This window comes from Hipposideros armiger, unplaced genomic scaffold (assembly GCF_001890085.2).
Source record: "Hipposideros armiger isolate ML-2016 unplaced genomic scaffold, ASM189008v1 scaffold_30, whole genome shotgun sequence".
Classification (NCBI taxonomy): domain Eukaryota; kingdom Metazoa; phylum Chordata; class Mammalia; order Chiroptera; family Hipposideridae; genus Hipposideros; species Hipposideros armiger.
The window spans coordinates 3096627-3114459 of record NW_017731380.1 but is presented as its reverse complement, the minus strand read 5'-3'; the positions used below and the strand labels follow the sequence as shown (position 1 = coordinate 3114459).

General features: G+C 40.2%; 1 protein-coding gene across 1 annotated transcript in view; it reads left to right on the top strand.

Moving 5' to 3' along the window:
- Nucleotides 1-17833, top strand: part of TANC1 (tetratricopeptide repeat, ankyrin repeat and coiled-coil containing 1) — a 236068-nt gene that overhangs the window by 57960 nt on the left and 160275 nt on the right. The window contains exon 4 of the mRNA XM_019636822.1: nucleotides 16702-16781. Within this exon, the coding sequence (XP_019492367.1) occupies nucleotides 16721-16781 (61 nt within the window). The 5' untranslated portion in view covers nucleotides 16702-16720. The remainder of the gene's footprint in view (nucleotides 1-16701; nucleotides 16782-17833) is intronic.

Here is a 17833-nt window from a genome sequence, read left to right as displayed (position 1 = left end):
GCAATAATGAAGACAGAAAAGGCTCTTTCAAGTAAAGACCTTGTTAATAAGCATAGTGTACATAGATCTACTTTTCATTCATTCTGAGCATAACTAGTTTAGAATGGATAAGGATATGTTTTACAAAACCAGGTAGTTCATATTTAAGTATAGGCAGGTGAATTAAAGCAGAGTCCACCGAAGTTGTCTTTATTCTGTTAAATTGATCTTGGGAGGGTGGATTTGGACACGTTTTGTGCTGTACCGAAAGGAGCCATACATAGTGGCACAGATTATTGTGTGTTTTGTTTCCTCATAGAGCTCTCATTTTGCTCATCTCAAGAAGAAAATGCTGTTTGTTTTCCTTTGTAGTTCTCCCTTTCCCATCACATTTTGGTAACAAAATTTGTCTGAGGAGAGGGTTCCCTTTAATGAGAATGTAAAACCACTTTGTCATTGTGGAATTTAGAAATTGTTTAACTTTTCTAAGTCTCAATTTTTTACAAAATTGCCCTGTAAATTTGGGGCAATGCCTTGTATTTTTCAGGGTTGTTCTAGCTGCAACATGACAGAGATAATAAACCTTAAGATGGTAGATCCTTGGTGATTAGTAGCTTTTACTGTCCAAATTTAGGTATCAGAAGCCTACATTTTCAGATTTAAAAGGGCTTCAGCTGGTCGATGAAGAAAAGATTCAGGAAGAATTCATGGACGTGAGATGGAAAAGGAGGGAGAAGAGTCTACAGCTGTGGTTCTCAGGAGGATGGCCCCTAAGGAACAGCTGTCATCTGATGACAATTAGATGGACCCTAATTGTCATCAGCTGGGACTTGTTAGAAATATAAAGTCTCAGCTTCATCTCATACCTAAAAATCAGAGGTTCTGGGGATGGGGCCCAGCAGTCTGGCTTACCAGGCCCTACAGGTGATTCCTATGCACTCGACTAGGCCTAAAGTTAGAGAAGTTGAGCTGCAGGCTTTGGGAACAAGCCAGTGGGATAGTGACGAGCTTCCCAGGATGGTGGAGGGCGTGGAGAGGAGATGGAACCACTGAGACTTAGTAATTTGCTTGGCTCTGTGTCAGACAAGGAGACCATGAGGATGCAGAGTCTGGTGGATGAAACGGGCGGTGCTTGTCAGCGGGAACTTGGAACGCAGGCTGGTAAGGAGGTTTTGGCGGTGCGGGAAGAGGAAGATGAGTTTAGTTTTGGACATGCTGAGTCTCTGCTGCTGGTGTTGATGTCAGCAAGTAACTGTAGCAGAGGTAAAACGATGTGGAAACAGATTTGTGAGCCACCCTCATGGAGGCAGCAGTTTAAAATGTGGTTTTCAGATCACTTATCTAAGGAAAATGGTGCAGAGAAAAGAGAACCAAGATGGATGGTTTTGAAATTGGATATTAGGGATTATGGCATCCAGCTTCTATTTCAGAAGGGTAAGTATAAATGTTTAGGGATACCTAAACATTTCAGTTTTAATTAAGTTTTAAATAAATTAAATTCAGTTTTAAATAAAACCAAATTATCACCATAATTTTGGAGCTTTGTCATTAAGCTATCTTTAGGCCCCATGCTTGTGCCATAGAGGCTGGTCTTGTACATCATTCAACCTTGAGATCCAAGACTTAGTGTGCTAAAGGAAAGGTTCTAGTGTGTCTTTCCTCCAGGAGAGGAAGTGGGGTGCTGTTGTCAGAGTGAAGATGTGACCTGGAGCAGGCTGATGGGTTTCTCCAAGTCTCAATTCCTTTAACTGTCAACCAGGAAAAATATGGTTCCTACCTCCTTCTTGTGAGGACTAAACAAGATACCTCACAGTGAAAAACTTAACCTGCCCCACGGTGCATTTGTGCTTTGCTGTTATTTTCATAGTGGTTTGTTGGATTGTGGAGTGAAGGTCTTCTCTTTGTAACAGATTTACAGTACTATTAAGAGGAGATAATTATCAGAAGTCATAATATCACTCTGAGTTGAAGATGAATGGGTTTGTGGTTTTCAGTGAATTATCAGTCCATTGAAATATGGGCTCCATTAGGTTTGTGAGAAGGGAGTTGGCTTGGGAAGTTTGACTGCATAAAAACAAGGACCAGATATTTAAAACGTTTTTTATATCCAGCTTTGTGCAGACTTCCCTATTTTGCTGTACCAGGAAGATGTTTCAGTGAGACCATAAAAACTTAGTACATCTGTGCAACATTTTCATTCTATCTAGAACAATTTCTCATCCACTGTCTTGGATTCAAAGTCATTCAAGAAACATGTGTTCCTGTTTTCCACTGGGTTTTAATTGGACTGTTTTTCCTTAAAGGGAGGCATTTGGACCACACACTTATATTTAGGAAATAACTTTGTATCTGTGCTACATGTACATGTGTAAGGAACCTTCTCAGTTTGGAGACTGTAGCATCTGAAACTCCCCCCCTCCCCAACCCCCACCAACTTGGAAGAAAAGTGACCTGTGTGCATATGTATGTGCATGAATGGTTTCCGTACCACTTCACAGTACCGATTTTGTTCCTTAGGTCTGAGCTGTGTTTCATACTGTCTCTCTGTGTTAAAAGAAGTGGTGACAGAATCCATGATCAAAGGTTTCACTGCAGAGTAACTAAGGGCTTTAATTGAACATTTCACTGGGTTATAAAGGGGGGGAAATCAGATGTTCATACATAGCATGTCACACAACTTCAAGTGTAAAGCTTGAACTTCATATGTTTGATTACAATTTTATGGGACTCCTGTAAATGACATTTGTAATCTCCATGCATAGAAATTACTCCGTAACTTGAAATTTAGCCAAAGTGTATTTTGCGGTTGGGTCAGGGTTGAATGCCTCCAGTTTAGTTCAGACCTACCATCCCCACTCTTCTAGAACTACACAAGGCTTGCATCTTTCTGGGAAGTTTAGCTGTTACCACAGCTGAAACAGTGAGCCAGACGTAGGTAATTTTATTAGCCCAGAAAAAGTTTTATGCCTTTGCAGCTGTTGTAGGTCCTAACCATGAAAACAAAAACCATCTCAGTTATCCAGGATCCATGAGAATTTGGCAAGGGCCCAATGTAAGTCCGTGTATTTTGGACTCTGAATTATATTTATTTTTATACAGGCATCCCCTGATGTAGGGCACACAACTGGGGAATGGCCTGACTCTGTGAGACAGTGGGGGTGGGGAAGGCCAAGCCTTGGGTACCACCCTTGCTAGGAAGCCGGATCCAGTTAACTGGAAGACTATACCTGCTGGATCTTAAATGCTTTATAAAACACAAGGAGAGCATCCAAGAAAGCAACAAAACCAATATAAAATACACTTGTCCCAAATAGCCAACCTGGCTTTCTTGTTTTTGTGTAATATATTGCCCCATACCGTAAATTGCCACAGGTCTTTCTCCTTCCATGCCAGGCTGGCGATTGTCGGGTGAGTTTGTAATTTGGCGGTGATGGACTTACTTGCTAAATAAAACTTGCACAGACTACTCTGAAATCTAATCATGGGACTTGCCAGGAGTCGTGCATATGTGGCATACCCGATCTGCTAACGTTTGCCAATCTGTAAATTACTACTGTTTAATTTTCTGAATTTCAGTGGTTCCGTGAGTGGGATAAAACTGAGCTGCTATTTCTTTAGAAGTACTTGAGCTGTTAGGGCTCTTGGCAACTCGGAGTAATTGTTCCATTGAGTCTGACTCTGATTCTCTGGGTTAGGGTTCCCTCACCTGGGGGTCATCAGGGCTTCTGTGTTCTGGGACGGGTGGAAATAAGTTTCACATCTTTATTTTCACTAACCTCTAACCAAAATGTGGTCTTTCCTTCAATCATGAAAGTGGGCCACAAACCAGGTACTATCATTAGCACCTGTGGCTCATAGAAATTACAGATTTTGTTTGAATCAGGTGGTTGGAGATAGTTTAAACTATCATTTGTGCTCATCACTGCTTAGAAAACTACAGTAGCTCTAAGACCTTCAGCTGTATCTTATATGTTATGCCTTAAGCACACAATATTACCACAGATTTGCTTTTTAAATACTTTGATATCTGTTTCAGTATAATTGATTTTCCTTGTAATCGTATTTTCAACGTCAAAGTCATTCAAAACATTCCGGTTAAAGGATCTAGATGGCTGAAGGGGTTCATGGAACTTAAAAGGTCACAAAATCCTGCCTTGGATGGCCCCCACCCTGGTACCTTTTTCATCTTGCTTTGAGACTGAGTGTATCAACATTAAAAAAAAGTCATAACATATTTAGCTTTTGTTTCCTGGCATGACTTGTCCTTGACTTTATCATCTAGAGCTCTGGTATTCCCCCATTTGGGGGCTATTGGAGTGAATTAAAAAATAAAGCCATCGCTGCTTCCCATGTGACCTTTTTTACGGGCCCCTGTGGCAGTCCCCTTTAAGACTGCTTGACTGCAGCCAAATGCGTATGGCCGAGAATGGTTTCCTTTACAAATTTCTGATAAGAGCCCAGTGATGCATATGTTATTATTTGCTTTAGCTATGGGAGGAGATGCTGCTGCATGGCTTGTATGGATTGGATTCAGCGCTCCAGTGCAGGCAGCTCCTAATTTATCTGTAGACCTTGATGTCCAAGGCTAAAACCTTATTACAGCTATTGGACTGTGCAAAACTGCCCAGAGAAAAAAAATCTGGCACCAGGCCATTCTCTACCCCATCCCATTACCTTTTAACAGGTTTTATGCAGTTTATTCAGGGAGAAATGCTGGTTTTTGTGAGTTCCTCTTTCACATAATTCCTACCTTTTTGGTGAGTGTTAGGAATAGGGGAAGCATTGCCCATGGGACACAGAGGTCTCTGCCCCATATAATCTTATCCATTGGCAATATGGCCCACCTTCCAGGGCTCTCCCCTTGTGAGCTCATGAATTTAGGAGCTTGCTTATTTTAGCGTATATTTTGTTGCCTGATGGCTCCATGTTACACACATTGACAGCACTATAGCTTGAAATAACTCTGATAAGTTGGATGCCTAGCAGAACTTGTGGGAGTAGATAGTAGGTGTCCCTCAATAGAGGTCAATTCTCTTTAAGGATAGATTTAAGGCATGGCATACTGCTCTGGGAGTAGAGGTAGGTGTGTGTGTGTGCGCGCGCGTGCGCGCCTGCGTGCCTGCCCATCTACCTCATAAGGCCCCTGGCAGCTAGTCTCTCTCATTTTTATCCAATAAAGGAGGAATAGGATAGCATTTGCATGGTCAGGCTCTGGAGCCAGACTGCCTGGATGGGCACCCCAGTTCGGCCCTTATGAGCTGTGTGACCCTGGGCATGTCACTAGCCTCTCTGTACCTTTATAGAATGGAGATACTTACAGTATGTTCTGTAGAGGGTAGATGTGAGGATTAAATGACTCTATGCTAAGTGCTTAGAGCAGGGCCTGGAATATAGTTAGTGGAAAGTTAAGTGTTGCTGCCTGCACATTAAAATCACCTGGCTGGGGGGAGTTGGTTTTTTTTTTTAAAAAACAAACTACATCGGGACTAAGAACTCCCATCCTAATAAAATTAGGGCCTGGGGAGGTTATAACCTTGTTCAGAGCATCATAGCAAGTCACTGACAGAAGTGGAGGAAAGGTTTTAATGTCTTATATTCTGGGGCTTTAAGTAAAAGATCCATCTGTCAGCTTCATAAGCAAGAGATCTTTCTGTAACGAATAGCTGCCTTTCACCGGGCATCTTTGAAGTGTCTGACCTTTTCCACTTTGAGTCCAGATGCAGTGTAATTTAAAAAATTTAATTTTTTCAGATTTATAATACCAGACTTCATTCAGCTGGCATTGATTGATTGAGTGCCTTTTAACACCTTTTGAAAATTGGACTTTCTGACATGTCTTCAAGGTCTCTCCTTTCAGACGAAAAGCCTATCACCCATGCCACAGACTCCTCCAACGGGCTCTGTTTTCAACTGCGGTGATGGTTTGTCTGAGCCTGTGATTAGAGCCGTCTTATGAACAAAAAAATAAAGTTTCCTCTTTAAAATTATAATACCTACAGGGGCTCGACTGATATTGTCCAGTTGAGCAGGAAGGGAGCCGTATTCCCGTTGGACAGAGGAGTCCGTGAAAGGCAAAATCACTCGCCCAAAGTATGTGATGCCTCTTACCTTTATTTGGGGAGCTGTAATTGGTACACATCAAGAAGGTGGGCAGTGTGAGTTGGAGATCATAGCTCTAGTGTGTGATCCAAGTGGAAAACTTAACAGGAAGGAGACGCGGAACGACAAGAGAATATAATCAGGGTGTGGTTGTTATGGAGCGAACCACCATAATGAGGATTGGGACTTGGGTCTCTAGTTGCTGCAAACCTTCCACTGGGGAGCACCCTGTGACCCTAGTCACATCCTCTGCAGAGCTGTGTGAGAGAGGATGGGACCACATTCAAAGACTGATTCATCTCCAAACCCTAGGTGGTTTATACATGAACTGTTGGCCTTCGGTCCCCCGGGGGCCCAGAGTTGATGTTGGCTTTCTCCCAGCCCTCCTTGACTGAATCCATAACAACCACATGGTCGCTCCCATGCAAAAGCCCTCTTGTATTTGAGGCTTGCATTCTGTGCTCTCCTGGTCACTTCCCTGTCTCAACTCCCCCAAGATCAGTGAGGACTTGGGAGGTGGCTGCTCAGGGCCTGAGCTTCCAAGTCAGCCCTGGGTTCAAGGCCCAGCTCTACCATCGCTAATTGTGTAACCTTGGGAAAGTTGTTAATCGAAGTCTCTGCTTCCTTACTTATAAAAAAGAAACAGTAAACTATCTCAGATGTTTTTTGAGGATAAAATGAGATTATATATGTGTGTAAAACTCTTCATCTTACCTGACATATAGTAAACACTATTTCTTAGGACAGTGGTTAATACCCCAAATCCTGCCTCTTGAAGTAGCATCCAAACGACCCTTCCGCATCCAAGAATCGAGTTCCTTGCCTTCCTTGCTTCCAACAACACTCACTTGAGGACCTTCTGCTTTACCAAACCATGCTGTTAGTCATCGTGCAGCCTTTATCATTGTCTGGTATTATTCCACATCTAAAATTTTGGAGTTCATTTAAGAGGACCAGACTTCAACTTTTTCATTCACTGAGTCCGACTGTGTTTGCTCTTTGATCTCTTTGAGATACCATTCTTGTTCTCTCTGGCTTTCCTATCTCGAAAGGCCTCACTCCCTTCCTGGCTAGCCCTGATTCCATGTGCTGTTCATCATGTGTAAGCCACATAATTTTGACCCTAAACTTGGAAATTAATACTTGGTGCCAGAAGAATTCTTAAATTATTAGTCCAAACCTACTGTAGGAGAGAATTGCCATTGGTTTTGATTTCCCTTCCGTAACAGCCCTGCTACTCATTCATTTAAAGAGATTTCTTTAATGTTCGTTGTACCTTGTAAAGTACGTTGCTGGGTGCCATGGGGATTTGTAGAGTTCCAACATTTTTTGCTTTGATTTTGATTGGTAACCATATGTCAGTACAAAGTGGGATGTGAAATTAAAGGTACCTTTTGATTCAGGAAGGCTTTATGGAGAAGGTAGTGTTCAAAGTTGGATTGACAAATCCCTTCACAATATACAAAAGAAGCTCTCGTAGCCTTAAGGAAGTAACTTTGTGGTATTTTCGTCCAAAAATAAAATTTCCTTTTTGCTAAGTAGCTACTAAAATGAGAACGTCTTTAAACAAACTTAGGTATAGTCATTTCCAATAGCTTGAAATATCAACATAGGAGAGTCAGATTTTTTAAAGACACTTATCCTGAAACAATTAGTGTATCTTCCTATAGAATATTTTAAATATAGGTTGAAAATGATTTTAATCTAATAGGAAGTTTCCACTTAATTTTGTACATTTGAGTTCAAACTTCATGCCCAGAACACTATTAAATTTACAGTTACTTGTAACTGTAAATTTATTGTGCTTCTAATAACTCATACTCAAATCTGAAGTCTTTTTGCCTAAGTCAAACCTATCTATAAAGAAAAAAACAGTAGAATTAGAGGTACAATTTGTAAAATGGGTTTAAATAAAGAAGACCAAATGGTTGGGCCTATGTGTCTTAGGGGATAATGATACCATATTTCCCAGCTATGCAAGTTAAGCAAAACCGAAGGCTGGGTCTTGACTCATTATTGCAGTTGCTTTCTAGCTGCTTGATCAATAGTCCACTCGCCTCTCCCTCAGTGTTTCTAGACAAAGCATCTCAGTCCCAGAGAGGTTCAGTGACTGGTTCCCAGTCACAACGCTAGGACCAGGGCTTTAGGATTAGGTCTCTTGATTCCTAGGTTTCTTTCTACTACAAGGGGAAAAAAAAAATGTGAGAGAGACCTCCTGGAATTTCAAGTATTCATCAAGGGTTGGTTTTTCCCAGCCTCATGGGATCTCTGAAAGAATGTTGAGACATAGCTCTTGCTTTCAGAAAGCTTCTATCATGCCGTTTCCCGTGATTTTCCAGCCAACAGCCAGTGTGCCCCCTCTAGCACTCTAGCAGACCTCTTCGTTTCCTTTGTGGTCTCCATTCTGCTTTCTCTTATTTGCTCTGTTCTATATTATTTATCTTATAGGCTGCTTCAAACCCCCCACTGCCACCACCAATTTCCTTTCCTTGGATAAACACTAAAGGTTGCTAATGCAAATAATAGTTCTAAAGCTAGTCCCGCAGAAGACAAGGTGATTATTTAGATGTCTTTTTTTTTTTTTTTAGTTTCAGGTGTACAGAACAATGCAAATAGTTATCCTTTTCACCCCTCATACAGAAACAACCCACCTCCCCCATCTACTGCCCTCCCACCCCCAATATCTTACTTACCTATTACAATTCCATTGACTCCATTCCCACACTCTACTCCACATCCCGTGACTATATATATGTATATATAATTGTAGTTGACATACAGTATTATTCAACATCAGCTTCAGAAATACATTGCGGTGGTCAGGCCTCTACACCGACTATGAAGTGGTCTCCCTAACAAGACATGAGTCCAACTGGCCCTCTAAAAAATATTTACAACATTATTGATTATATTCCCCAGACTGTCTTTTCTATCCCTGAGGCCATATTATAGTTACCAATTTGTATTGTCTTGTCCCTTCCCCTTCTCCCTCATCCCCACCCCCGTCCCATCTAGCAACCCTCAGTTTTTCCTCTGTGTCTCTGAGACTATTTCTGTTTACATTTCTCATTCAGTTTTTTAGATTCCATGTATAAGTGAGATCATATGGTATTTGTCTTTCTCTGACTGACTTATTTCACTTAGCATAATGTTCTCTAGTTCCATCCATATCATTGCATATGTTACGATTTCCTTCTCCTTTATAGCTGAGTAATACTCCATTGTGTAAATGTACCATCGTTTCTTAATCCAGCCCGTCTACCAATGGGCATTTCGGTTTCCAAGTCTTGGCTATTGTGAATAGCGCTGCAATGAACATACGAATGCATATGTTTTTTCGAATTAATATCTTGGGTTTTTCTGGATAAGAGTGGAATTGCTGGGTCATAAGGGTTTTTGAGATACCTCCATACTAAGATCCATAGTGGCTGCACCAATCTGCAATCCCACCAACAGTGCACCAGGGTTCTCTTTTCCCTACAACGTCGCCAGCATTTGTTGTTTGTTGATTTATTGATGATAGCCGTTCTGACCGGAGTGAAGTAGTATCTCATTGTGGTTTTTTGTTTGCATCTCTCTAATGATTAGTGAGGTTGAGCATTTTTTCATATGCCTGTTGGCCATCTGTATGTCCCCTTTAGAAATATGTCTCTTCATATCCTCTGCCCATTTTTTAATTGGGTTTTTTGGTGTTGAGTTACATGAGTGTTTTATAAATTTTGGATATTAACCCTTTATCAGATACATCATTGACAAATATCTTCTCCCATTCAGTAGGCTTCCTTTTTGTTTTATTGATGGTTTCCTTTTGTTGTGAAAAAACTTTTAAGTTTGATGTAGTCCCATGTGTTCATTTTTTCTTTTACTTCCCTTGCCCGCTGGGTTGTATCAGTAAAAATATTGCTCAGGGTAATGTCTGTAAATTTACTCCCTATATTTTCTTCTAGGAGTTTTATGGCTTTAGGTTTTACATTTAAGTCTAATCCATTTTGAATTTGTTCTTGTATATGGCGTAAGGAGGTGGTCCAGTTTCATTTTTTTGCATGTGTCCAATTTTCCCAGCACCATTTATTAAATAGACTGTCTTTACCCCAATGTAAATTCTTGCTTCCATTGTCATAGATTAACTGCCCGTATATGCATGGATTTAATTCTGAGCTCTCTATTCTGTTCCATTGATCTATGTGCCTGTTTTTATGCCAGTACCATACTGTTTTGATTACTGTAGGCTTGTAGTAGGTTTTAATGTCTGGAAGCGTGATCCCCCTGACTTTGTTCTTATTTCTCAGGATTGCCATGGCTATTCGGGGTCTTTTTTGGTTCCATATAAATTTTAGGACTGTATTTTCTATTTCTGTGAAAAATGCCCTAGGTAGTTTGATAGGAATTGCATTGAATCTATATATTGCTTTAGGCAGTATGGACATTTTAACTATATTAACTCTTCCTATCCATTAGCATGGTAGGTTTTTCCATTTGTTTGTATCTTCCTTTATTTCTTTCTTCAGTGTCATACTTTTCTGAGAACAGGTCTTTTGCTTCTTTGGTTGAATTTATTCCTTAGTATTTTATAGTTCTTGAAGTGACTATAAATGGGACTGTTTTCTTAATTTCTCCTTCCAATAGTTTGTTATTGGTATATACAAATGCAGCTGATTTCTGAATATTGATTTTTTTTACCCTGCTACCTTACTGAATTCGTCTATCAGTTCCAGTAGTTTTTTGATGGAGTCCTTGGGGTTCTTTATATATAGTATCATGTCATATGCATATAATGACAATTTTACTTCCTCTTTATCATTTTGGATGCCTTTTATTTCTTTTTCTTGTCTGATTGTTGTGGCTAGAACTTCCAGAACTATGTTGAATAAAAGTGGAGAAAGTGGACATCCTTGTCGTGTTCCTGATCTTAAGGGGAATGGTTTTCGCTTTTCCGCATTGAATGTGATGTTAGCTGTAGGTTTATCCTATATGGCCTTTATTATTTTGAGATATGATCCCCCTAGTCCCACTTTGCTAAGAGTTTTTATTAGATGAGTCTTATATCTTACAAGGCTGAGAAGAAAATTTTGAGCCCCTAAAATTGAGGATGTTTTTGATGTCTCTTCCTTCTCTGAAATAAAAAAATTCTTAAAAATTATGTACACCTTAGTTTCCAGTATTTTTACTTGTAAATATTGCTACTCTAGTATTATTGATTTATTTTGACAAAACAAAAGAGGCACCTTGAGAGACAACTTTGCTTTGAGATCAGATGGATGGTTTGATGGGAGAAGCTCCTTCAAATGGAGTGTGTACAAAGCACATGTTTAGTTATTCAGGATAACTGGAAAGATTTTTATTACCTTCAGATTTTTAAGGTTAATTCAGTTGTGGACATGAAGGGATATACAAAACGCAGCACTTCCCTCCCTTGTATTTCACTGCTTGATGTCACATGGTTTTAACTGAGTTTCCTTGAATTCCTTGTGAGTAAGAATTTATAGGAATGTTCTTTGTAACTTATAAACTGCTATAAATGTTGGTTAATTGCTTGATTTGGAGGAAACCATTCGTCTGTGTTCATTGCAGCGGCATTAAACCTGTCAACAAATATTGCGAACAATGTGTGTGAAGCTTGTATTCTGGCTTCTGTTTGCATCTATTGGGTTGTCGGAAAAGTCATTATGTATTTTTTTCTATGTTTTTCATTGCAAAAATGTGTCATGACTCTTCCAACAACCCAATATTAAAGAATAAAGATAGTCCTTGCTCTCAGCTCACAGATTTGACCTGAAGTTGTGTGAATAGGCAGTATGGCACTCCAGAAGAGGAAACTTTTCATGCTAGTGTTATTCAGTGATTTCAGACAAAGTGGCCATGGTTACGATACCGCCCTTGTGACTTCCATCTGAAATAGATTTTTGTCTTGTTTTGAAATCATCTGTTTTATCTAAGGCGATTTTCGTTATATTTTATATGCCATTGTAATTAGTACCTAGAGTTCTAACACGTAACGGAGGGACATTGTGTCTATCCCCCAAGACTTTATGTGTTATAAAGGAGAGACCCAAGAAGTGAAAGTACCGTATTTCCCCACATATAAGACGCACCCTTTTTCAAAAAATTTGGTATCTAAAAACTGGGTGTGTCTTATACAGTGGTTGCAGTTTTTTTACTTGCATTTCCTGCTTTTTTGCGCTTGTTGTCTTTGCGCTCATTGTTTCGCACTTGTTACCGGTATATTATGGTAGGTTACGTTTTGCCACATTCTGCCCAGAAATGGCTCAGAAAAGATTTTCGTACAGTGCTGAGTTCAAGTTAAAAAGTGATCCAGCTTGCAAAAGTGAATGGAAATCATGCTGCTGAACATAAGTTTGGTCCTCCTCCAACTGAGAAAACAATCCGAGACCAACTACAGGAAGAAGAAACCCTACTGAAAATGCCATGGCAGAAGAAGGCTATGAGAGGCAAGTCAGCAAAATGGCCAGATTTAGAGAGGGAATTGAAGATTGGGATTGAAGAGCAAAGGGCAATTGGGTATTTTGTCATCAGACACAGATGAGGACAAGCTAATGGTTGGGAGTTTTGACAGTGATGAGGAGTTCTATGAATTTTATGATGAATAAAACTTGAGTTCAGTATCTTTATGTCATACATTTTTTTTTTTTCAAATTTCGGGCCCCAAAATTAAGGTGCATCTTATACATGGGAGCATCTTATACATGGGGAAATATGGTAAGCTTGATAGTTGATTTAACTTCTGGGGGTTGTAGAAGGAAGACTCAGTGGTGTTTAGGAAACTTAGATGTTAAATGATAGTAGAAAAATAAGGAAATTCGCATGACTTCAGATCATTGGTCTTCTAAGGGTAATGTCACATCCTCACATTTTATTTTCTTTGACATGAACATTATAGGAAAATTTCTCCCATTAGTTAATTTCAGTTTTTGTAACCTAGAGGCTGGTCTTTCCTCTCTTCATCAAAAGTATATAATTTAAAGAAACGATAGCCGAAGTTCTCTACTTTTTCAAAGATTTATTTTTAAATATTCAAATCCAACCATGTATTTGTACTACTTGCTATCATAGAGACTTCAGTTTTATGGGGCGTAAATTGAAGTATAATATTTGGCCAGTATTTGAGCTGTATCTGGACATTTTGGTCTATAATACAATATTTAAAGTGAAAAAGGACAGTATTTCTTAAGTTTTGTGCTAATATTTCTAATGTTTATCTATAGGTACTTCCTTACCATGTGAATGGTCTTCTGGTAGCAACTTGATAGCTTCTGTGAGTTCCTTTTCAGGGCTTGTCATTTAATCAGTTGGGACTGAATTACTGTGTCTGGAAGACTGGTTCGTATCCTTTCTGTTTGGCTCACTTCTGTAGCAGGGTCTGAGTTCACCCCTTTTAGGGGAAAAAAATGACAATAGTTGAAGTTGCTGTGGGAAGGGGTGTGTGTGTGTGTGATGAGGCAAAAGGTGGCATTCAGGGAGAGCCTGCTGGCTGCCCTCACAAGACTGTTTCATGGTGGCATTGACATTCAAGAACTTACCACTGTCTTCCTTTTGGTACTCACACTGGAGTCAGAAACCCAACGTTGTCCATGTCTTAAATGGATGGTACTGGGCCAAGTGACTCTCTTTAACAAGGCTCATGAGAATGTTTGTTTAAAGCAAGAACATCCATTTATTAATTTATTCCCACAATCATATCTGTCAACAAGCCAGTCAGTTGTGTTGGGTTGACTAGAGCAGCACACTCTCTCCCCACTGTGGTTAGGCTAAGAAAGGAGCCAAATTATGAGGTGCTCCCCAGTGGGAACAGAATCAGAACATGGGAAAGTAGTTCTGTGATGCCAATTACATACACAGCACTGGGCTTCGATAGCCTGCTGGGTCCATTTCTGGAGTTGGATGTGGGTGTGTGTGTTTATAAGTACAGTAATACCTTGGTTTGCGAGTATAATTTGGTCAGGAAACAAACCACTCGTATTGCAAGACATCACTTGTTTACCCAGTTAAAACATTAGAAATGTTTGCGTGCCTTGTGGAACACTCACAAGCCAAGTTACTCGCAATCCCAAGGTTTTACTGTACATAGATACTGTCCAGACAGTCTTTTCTGGACTGTACTGCCAGTGTTGGCCCCCAGCCTGTTACCATAGGTGCTCTTTCTGACGACTCCACACCCCTGCAGATGAGCACAGTCTTTAGGTCCATTGATGAAAATCAAGTTTCAATTACATCTTTTGGGCTATGGATAATTGGGATTCTTGGTACTCTGCATAGCTCCACTCTGATCACAATTTAACTCACTGGGAGCAATCTTATTTTGTTCCCTTCGTGTGTGTGTGTGTGTTTGTGTTTCCTTTTGCACTCAGGTATAATCAATTTCTCCAGGTCACAGTTTGAAGAGCTTTGTAGAATATAAATATTAGCTCTTACCCTTGACTTGCTATTTAGGGAGGAAAGCAGAAATTGAAAAAATTGTTACTGCAGATATCTGATAGCCTCTTTCACTTTGCTGAAAACCACTGATGTAGAAGATGTGACTCTCCAGAAAACAGCTGAGCTCCTCCCAAAATATTAGGATACAAGGTGTCTGGGATGCCCAAGTCAGACTCCTAGTCCTTGCCCTGTGGGACATCTATTCCAAATGGCACAGTGGCTGGGCTGTGGGTTGTTGCCGACTCGGGTGATTAATCATGATTCATCTGGAATAGTTCAAAAGGGACCTTGGACGAGCTCTGTTGGCATGATTCCATTAATATTTTTCTTCCTTATATTTTTAAAGTATATAGTCCGTGCTAAATCACAGACACTGAAGGTTGATTGATTTATCTGGAGAAGAAAATGTCTGGGCTTATTAGGCATCTCTTTACTTATTATTTACCCTTGCCTACCAATCTTTATGCTACATTTTACATTGCTTTTTTAAGCATGACTGTTAGGAGACATTTATGTTTCCACAGTTCCCCTATGGAAGCACACTGTGGCCCTCTTCCAGATTCAGTGCTTGCCCTGTAGATGAAACCCAAGACTTTTCACCAGGGTCCTTTCAAGTCACATTTGTAAAAAGAATTAGGCTCTAAGCCGTGCGCCTTTTGTGTGTAAGATGATTTAACTCTAATAAACTTCACTATAGCATTCTCCAAATTCTGCTTAAGATGTTATCTTTCTAGTATCTCTCAGGTGTGCGTGTTTGTTGTTGAATTTTTTGGTTTGATTGCTGTTGCCCAAAGCTTTCCTTGCTCTGAGAAGACAGGCCAGCCCAGAAGGAGGACCTGGCTGGGAGTCTGCCGATTTGGATCCTGGCCCTGTCTTCATTAGTTGCCTGACCCCTGGGCAAGCCAGCCTCCCAGGGTCTCTGTTTCTTCATCAGAAAAACAAAGGGCTTGGAAAAATAAATACAGGCCAGGACCAAATGATAAGAAAGGTCACCCTGTGTGCTTAGCCATGGGATTCTGTGAATGGCAGCACGTCGAAACCCTTCATGCCTCTCAGTGGTCCCCACAAAACCTGTGCCTCATTTTGGGGTAGAAAGACCATGTAGGGTGTTACACGGAGGCCATTTTAAGCATTCAGGCAAACTAGGCAGGTTTGGGAGCCCTGCTCTGCGTAGGAGTTGTCCCCCCCGCCGCAGCTCTTTCTCTTCCTTCTTTCTTTCAGAAGCAGCCTGCTTGCCATCTCCCTTCCTCTCCTTCGTGCATTGGGTGCGTTGTGATGGGTAACACAACCCACTCAGATTTGTTACTATTTGGAGTTGTCCAGCCATCTCATCTCCGTGGAGAGACGACAGAGCTAAAGGAGACGGCTGACATAATGAACATAATGGTCCTTTTGTCTGTCTCTCTCTGTCGGGATGGTTTCATGTTTCATCTTAGGCCTGGGCCATTGTGCTGTTTTTACATGCTCAGGACAACCCCGCTTAAAAATACAGCTCCTTTATTGAAAGGATTCAGCTGTAATGCCACAGGCCTGTTCCCCTTTCCTCCCCACCTCCCCCAAGAGTCATACAACTATCCATAGGAAAAACCCGCTGTAGTGTGTGCTGTTTGATCACGTCCCCTGACATCAGGGTTAAAAATGTGTTCCCACTGTATTTATTTTGCAACTGCTTATAAGGTGTCTCTCATTCTGATAACCTTCCAAAATGTTTTCCTTGCGGTTCTGTAATCACTAGCATCTGTGAAACATGTCTTTAACCATGTTGCTTCCTTCTTAACCATTCTCTTTTTGATTCTCTGTTTTAATGTTTTCTTTTGATGAAGTGGGGCTGGGAGGACCCACATTCCTGTGCCAGACACCTTATAGTAATGTGCCTGGATTTACCCTCATAACCTTAATTAGATGTGGAATGCAGAGAATGCACTGTTGTGGGTTTTTTAAGAACTTTTATAGCAAGACCATGAACTTTTGATCACTTCATTAAAAGTTATAAAACACCCCTTGTGTCTTTTGCATTTAGTTTTCCATCTTTATTCATAGAAAATTAATGTAAAATTCAAGGCACCTTTATATCATGCTGAGGAATCTGTTTGAACACAAGTTACCTCTTGTATCAGTATGCTGGTTATGGGTATATTCTAAGTTACAACCATTAATTCCTCTTCTTCCCTCCCCTCCTTTTCAATTTAGAGGCAAAGGAGTGTCGAAAATGTTAAAGGCTGTGCTGAAGAAGAGCCGAGAGGGAGGAAAGGGAAGCAAGAAGGAAACAGGTATGTGGAAAAGAATGAGTTGGGTCAAGCAAGCGTTGTGGGTGTGGGGCCAGAGCACCCCACTCACTCCAGGCTGGGGAGATGTCACTGGCTCGTGGACAAGTCAGAGAAGTAATATGGGTTAGAACAAACAGCATATTGGAACTAAATGTATTTCTGAACTTTCTTTTGAGAAGTGACTGTGAAAATTTGAGTGTGGGTTCTGAACCAAATCCTTCCCTAGAAGATGTGTAAGGTTCACAATTTTAACGGGTCATTCAGATCGAGAGCTTGACTTAGAGACATTGAGGGATAGCAGGTGCGTCAGGAATTTGGTTTCTAGGAAGCCCTTTCCCTTTTCCCACATGCAATTGCATTTTATATGTTTGACCAACTGCTGGCTGACTGGTTTTCATCTTGTGAGTATCAAATTTTCCCCCAACAGGTGTAGCTCTACTGAATGCCAGACTGCTTAATTTTCATTATGATGAGAGCTCCTTAATTTGGCTTGGATTTCATTTCTCTTTGTAGTGTTCTGGTACATATGCGGTCATTGTGACTCTACATTCCATTCAATGTGATGAACTCCTCTAAGGTTATTTTGGTGACCACTCAGTGTTACAACCTATTTCTCTTGCTAGGAAAACTACACATTGTCTACCTATATTGCACAATGAAATTCTGTTAGTGTAGATTAATCTCCCTGAAATGTGCCATTTCGCTCTGTAAACTCATGTTAATCCAAAGTTGGAGAATGGCAGATTTTCCAAGTTATTGTATGTTGAATAGTATTTCAGTTTGAATTTCTATTAAAATATATATAAGTATATTTCCACAACATCACTGAAGTATAGCTAACTCTTTAATTTAAAAGGTTTTGTAATACCTTGTGATAATATTGTTAATATGTGTTATTTCTATACTTATATATAAAGTGGACTTAAAAACTTTTTGGATGTATGGAACCTAGACAAATTTCCAGTTTATTAGTTATCCCTTAAACCAAGTATGCAAAATGACAAACTTAACCTTAAAAATAGTCTTTGCTGTCAAGTTGTTGTTAAGATTCCATT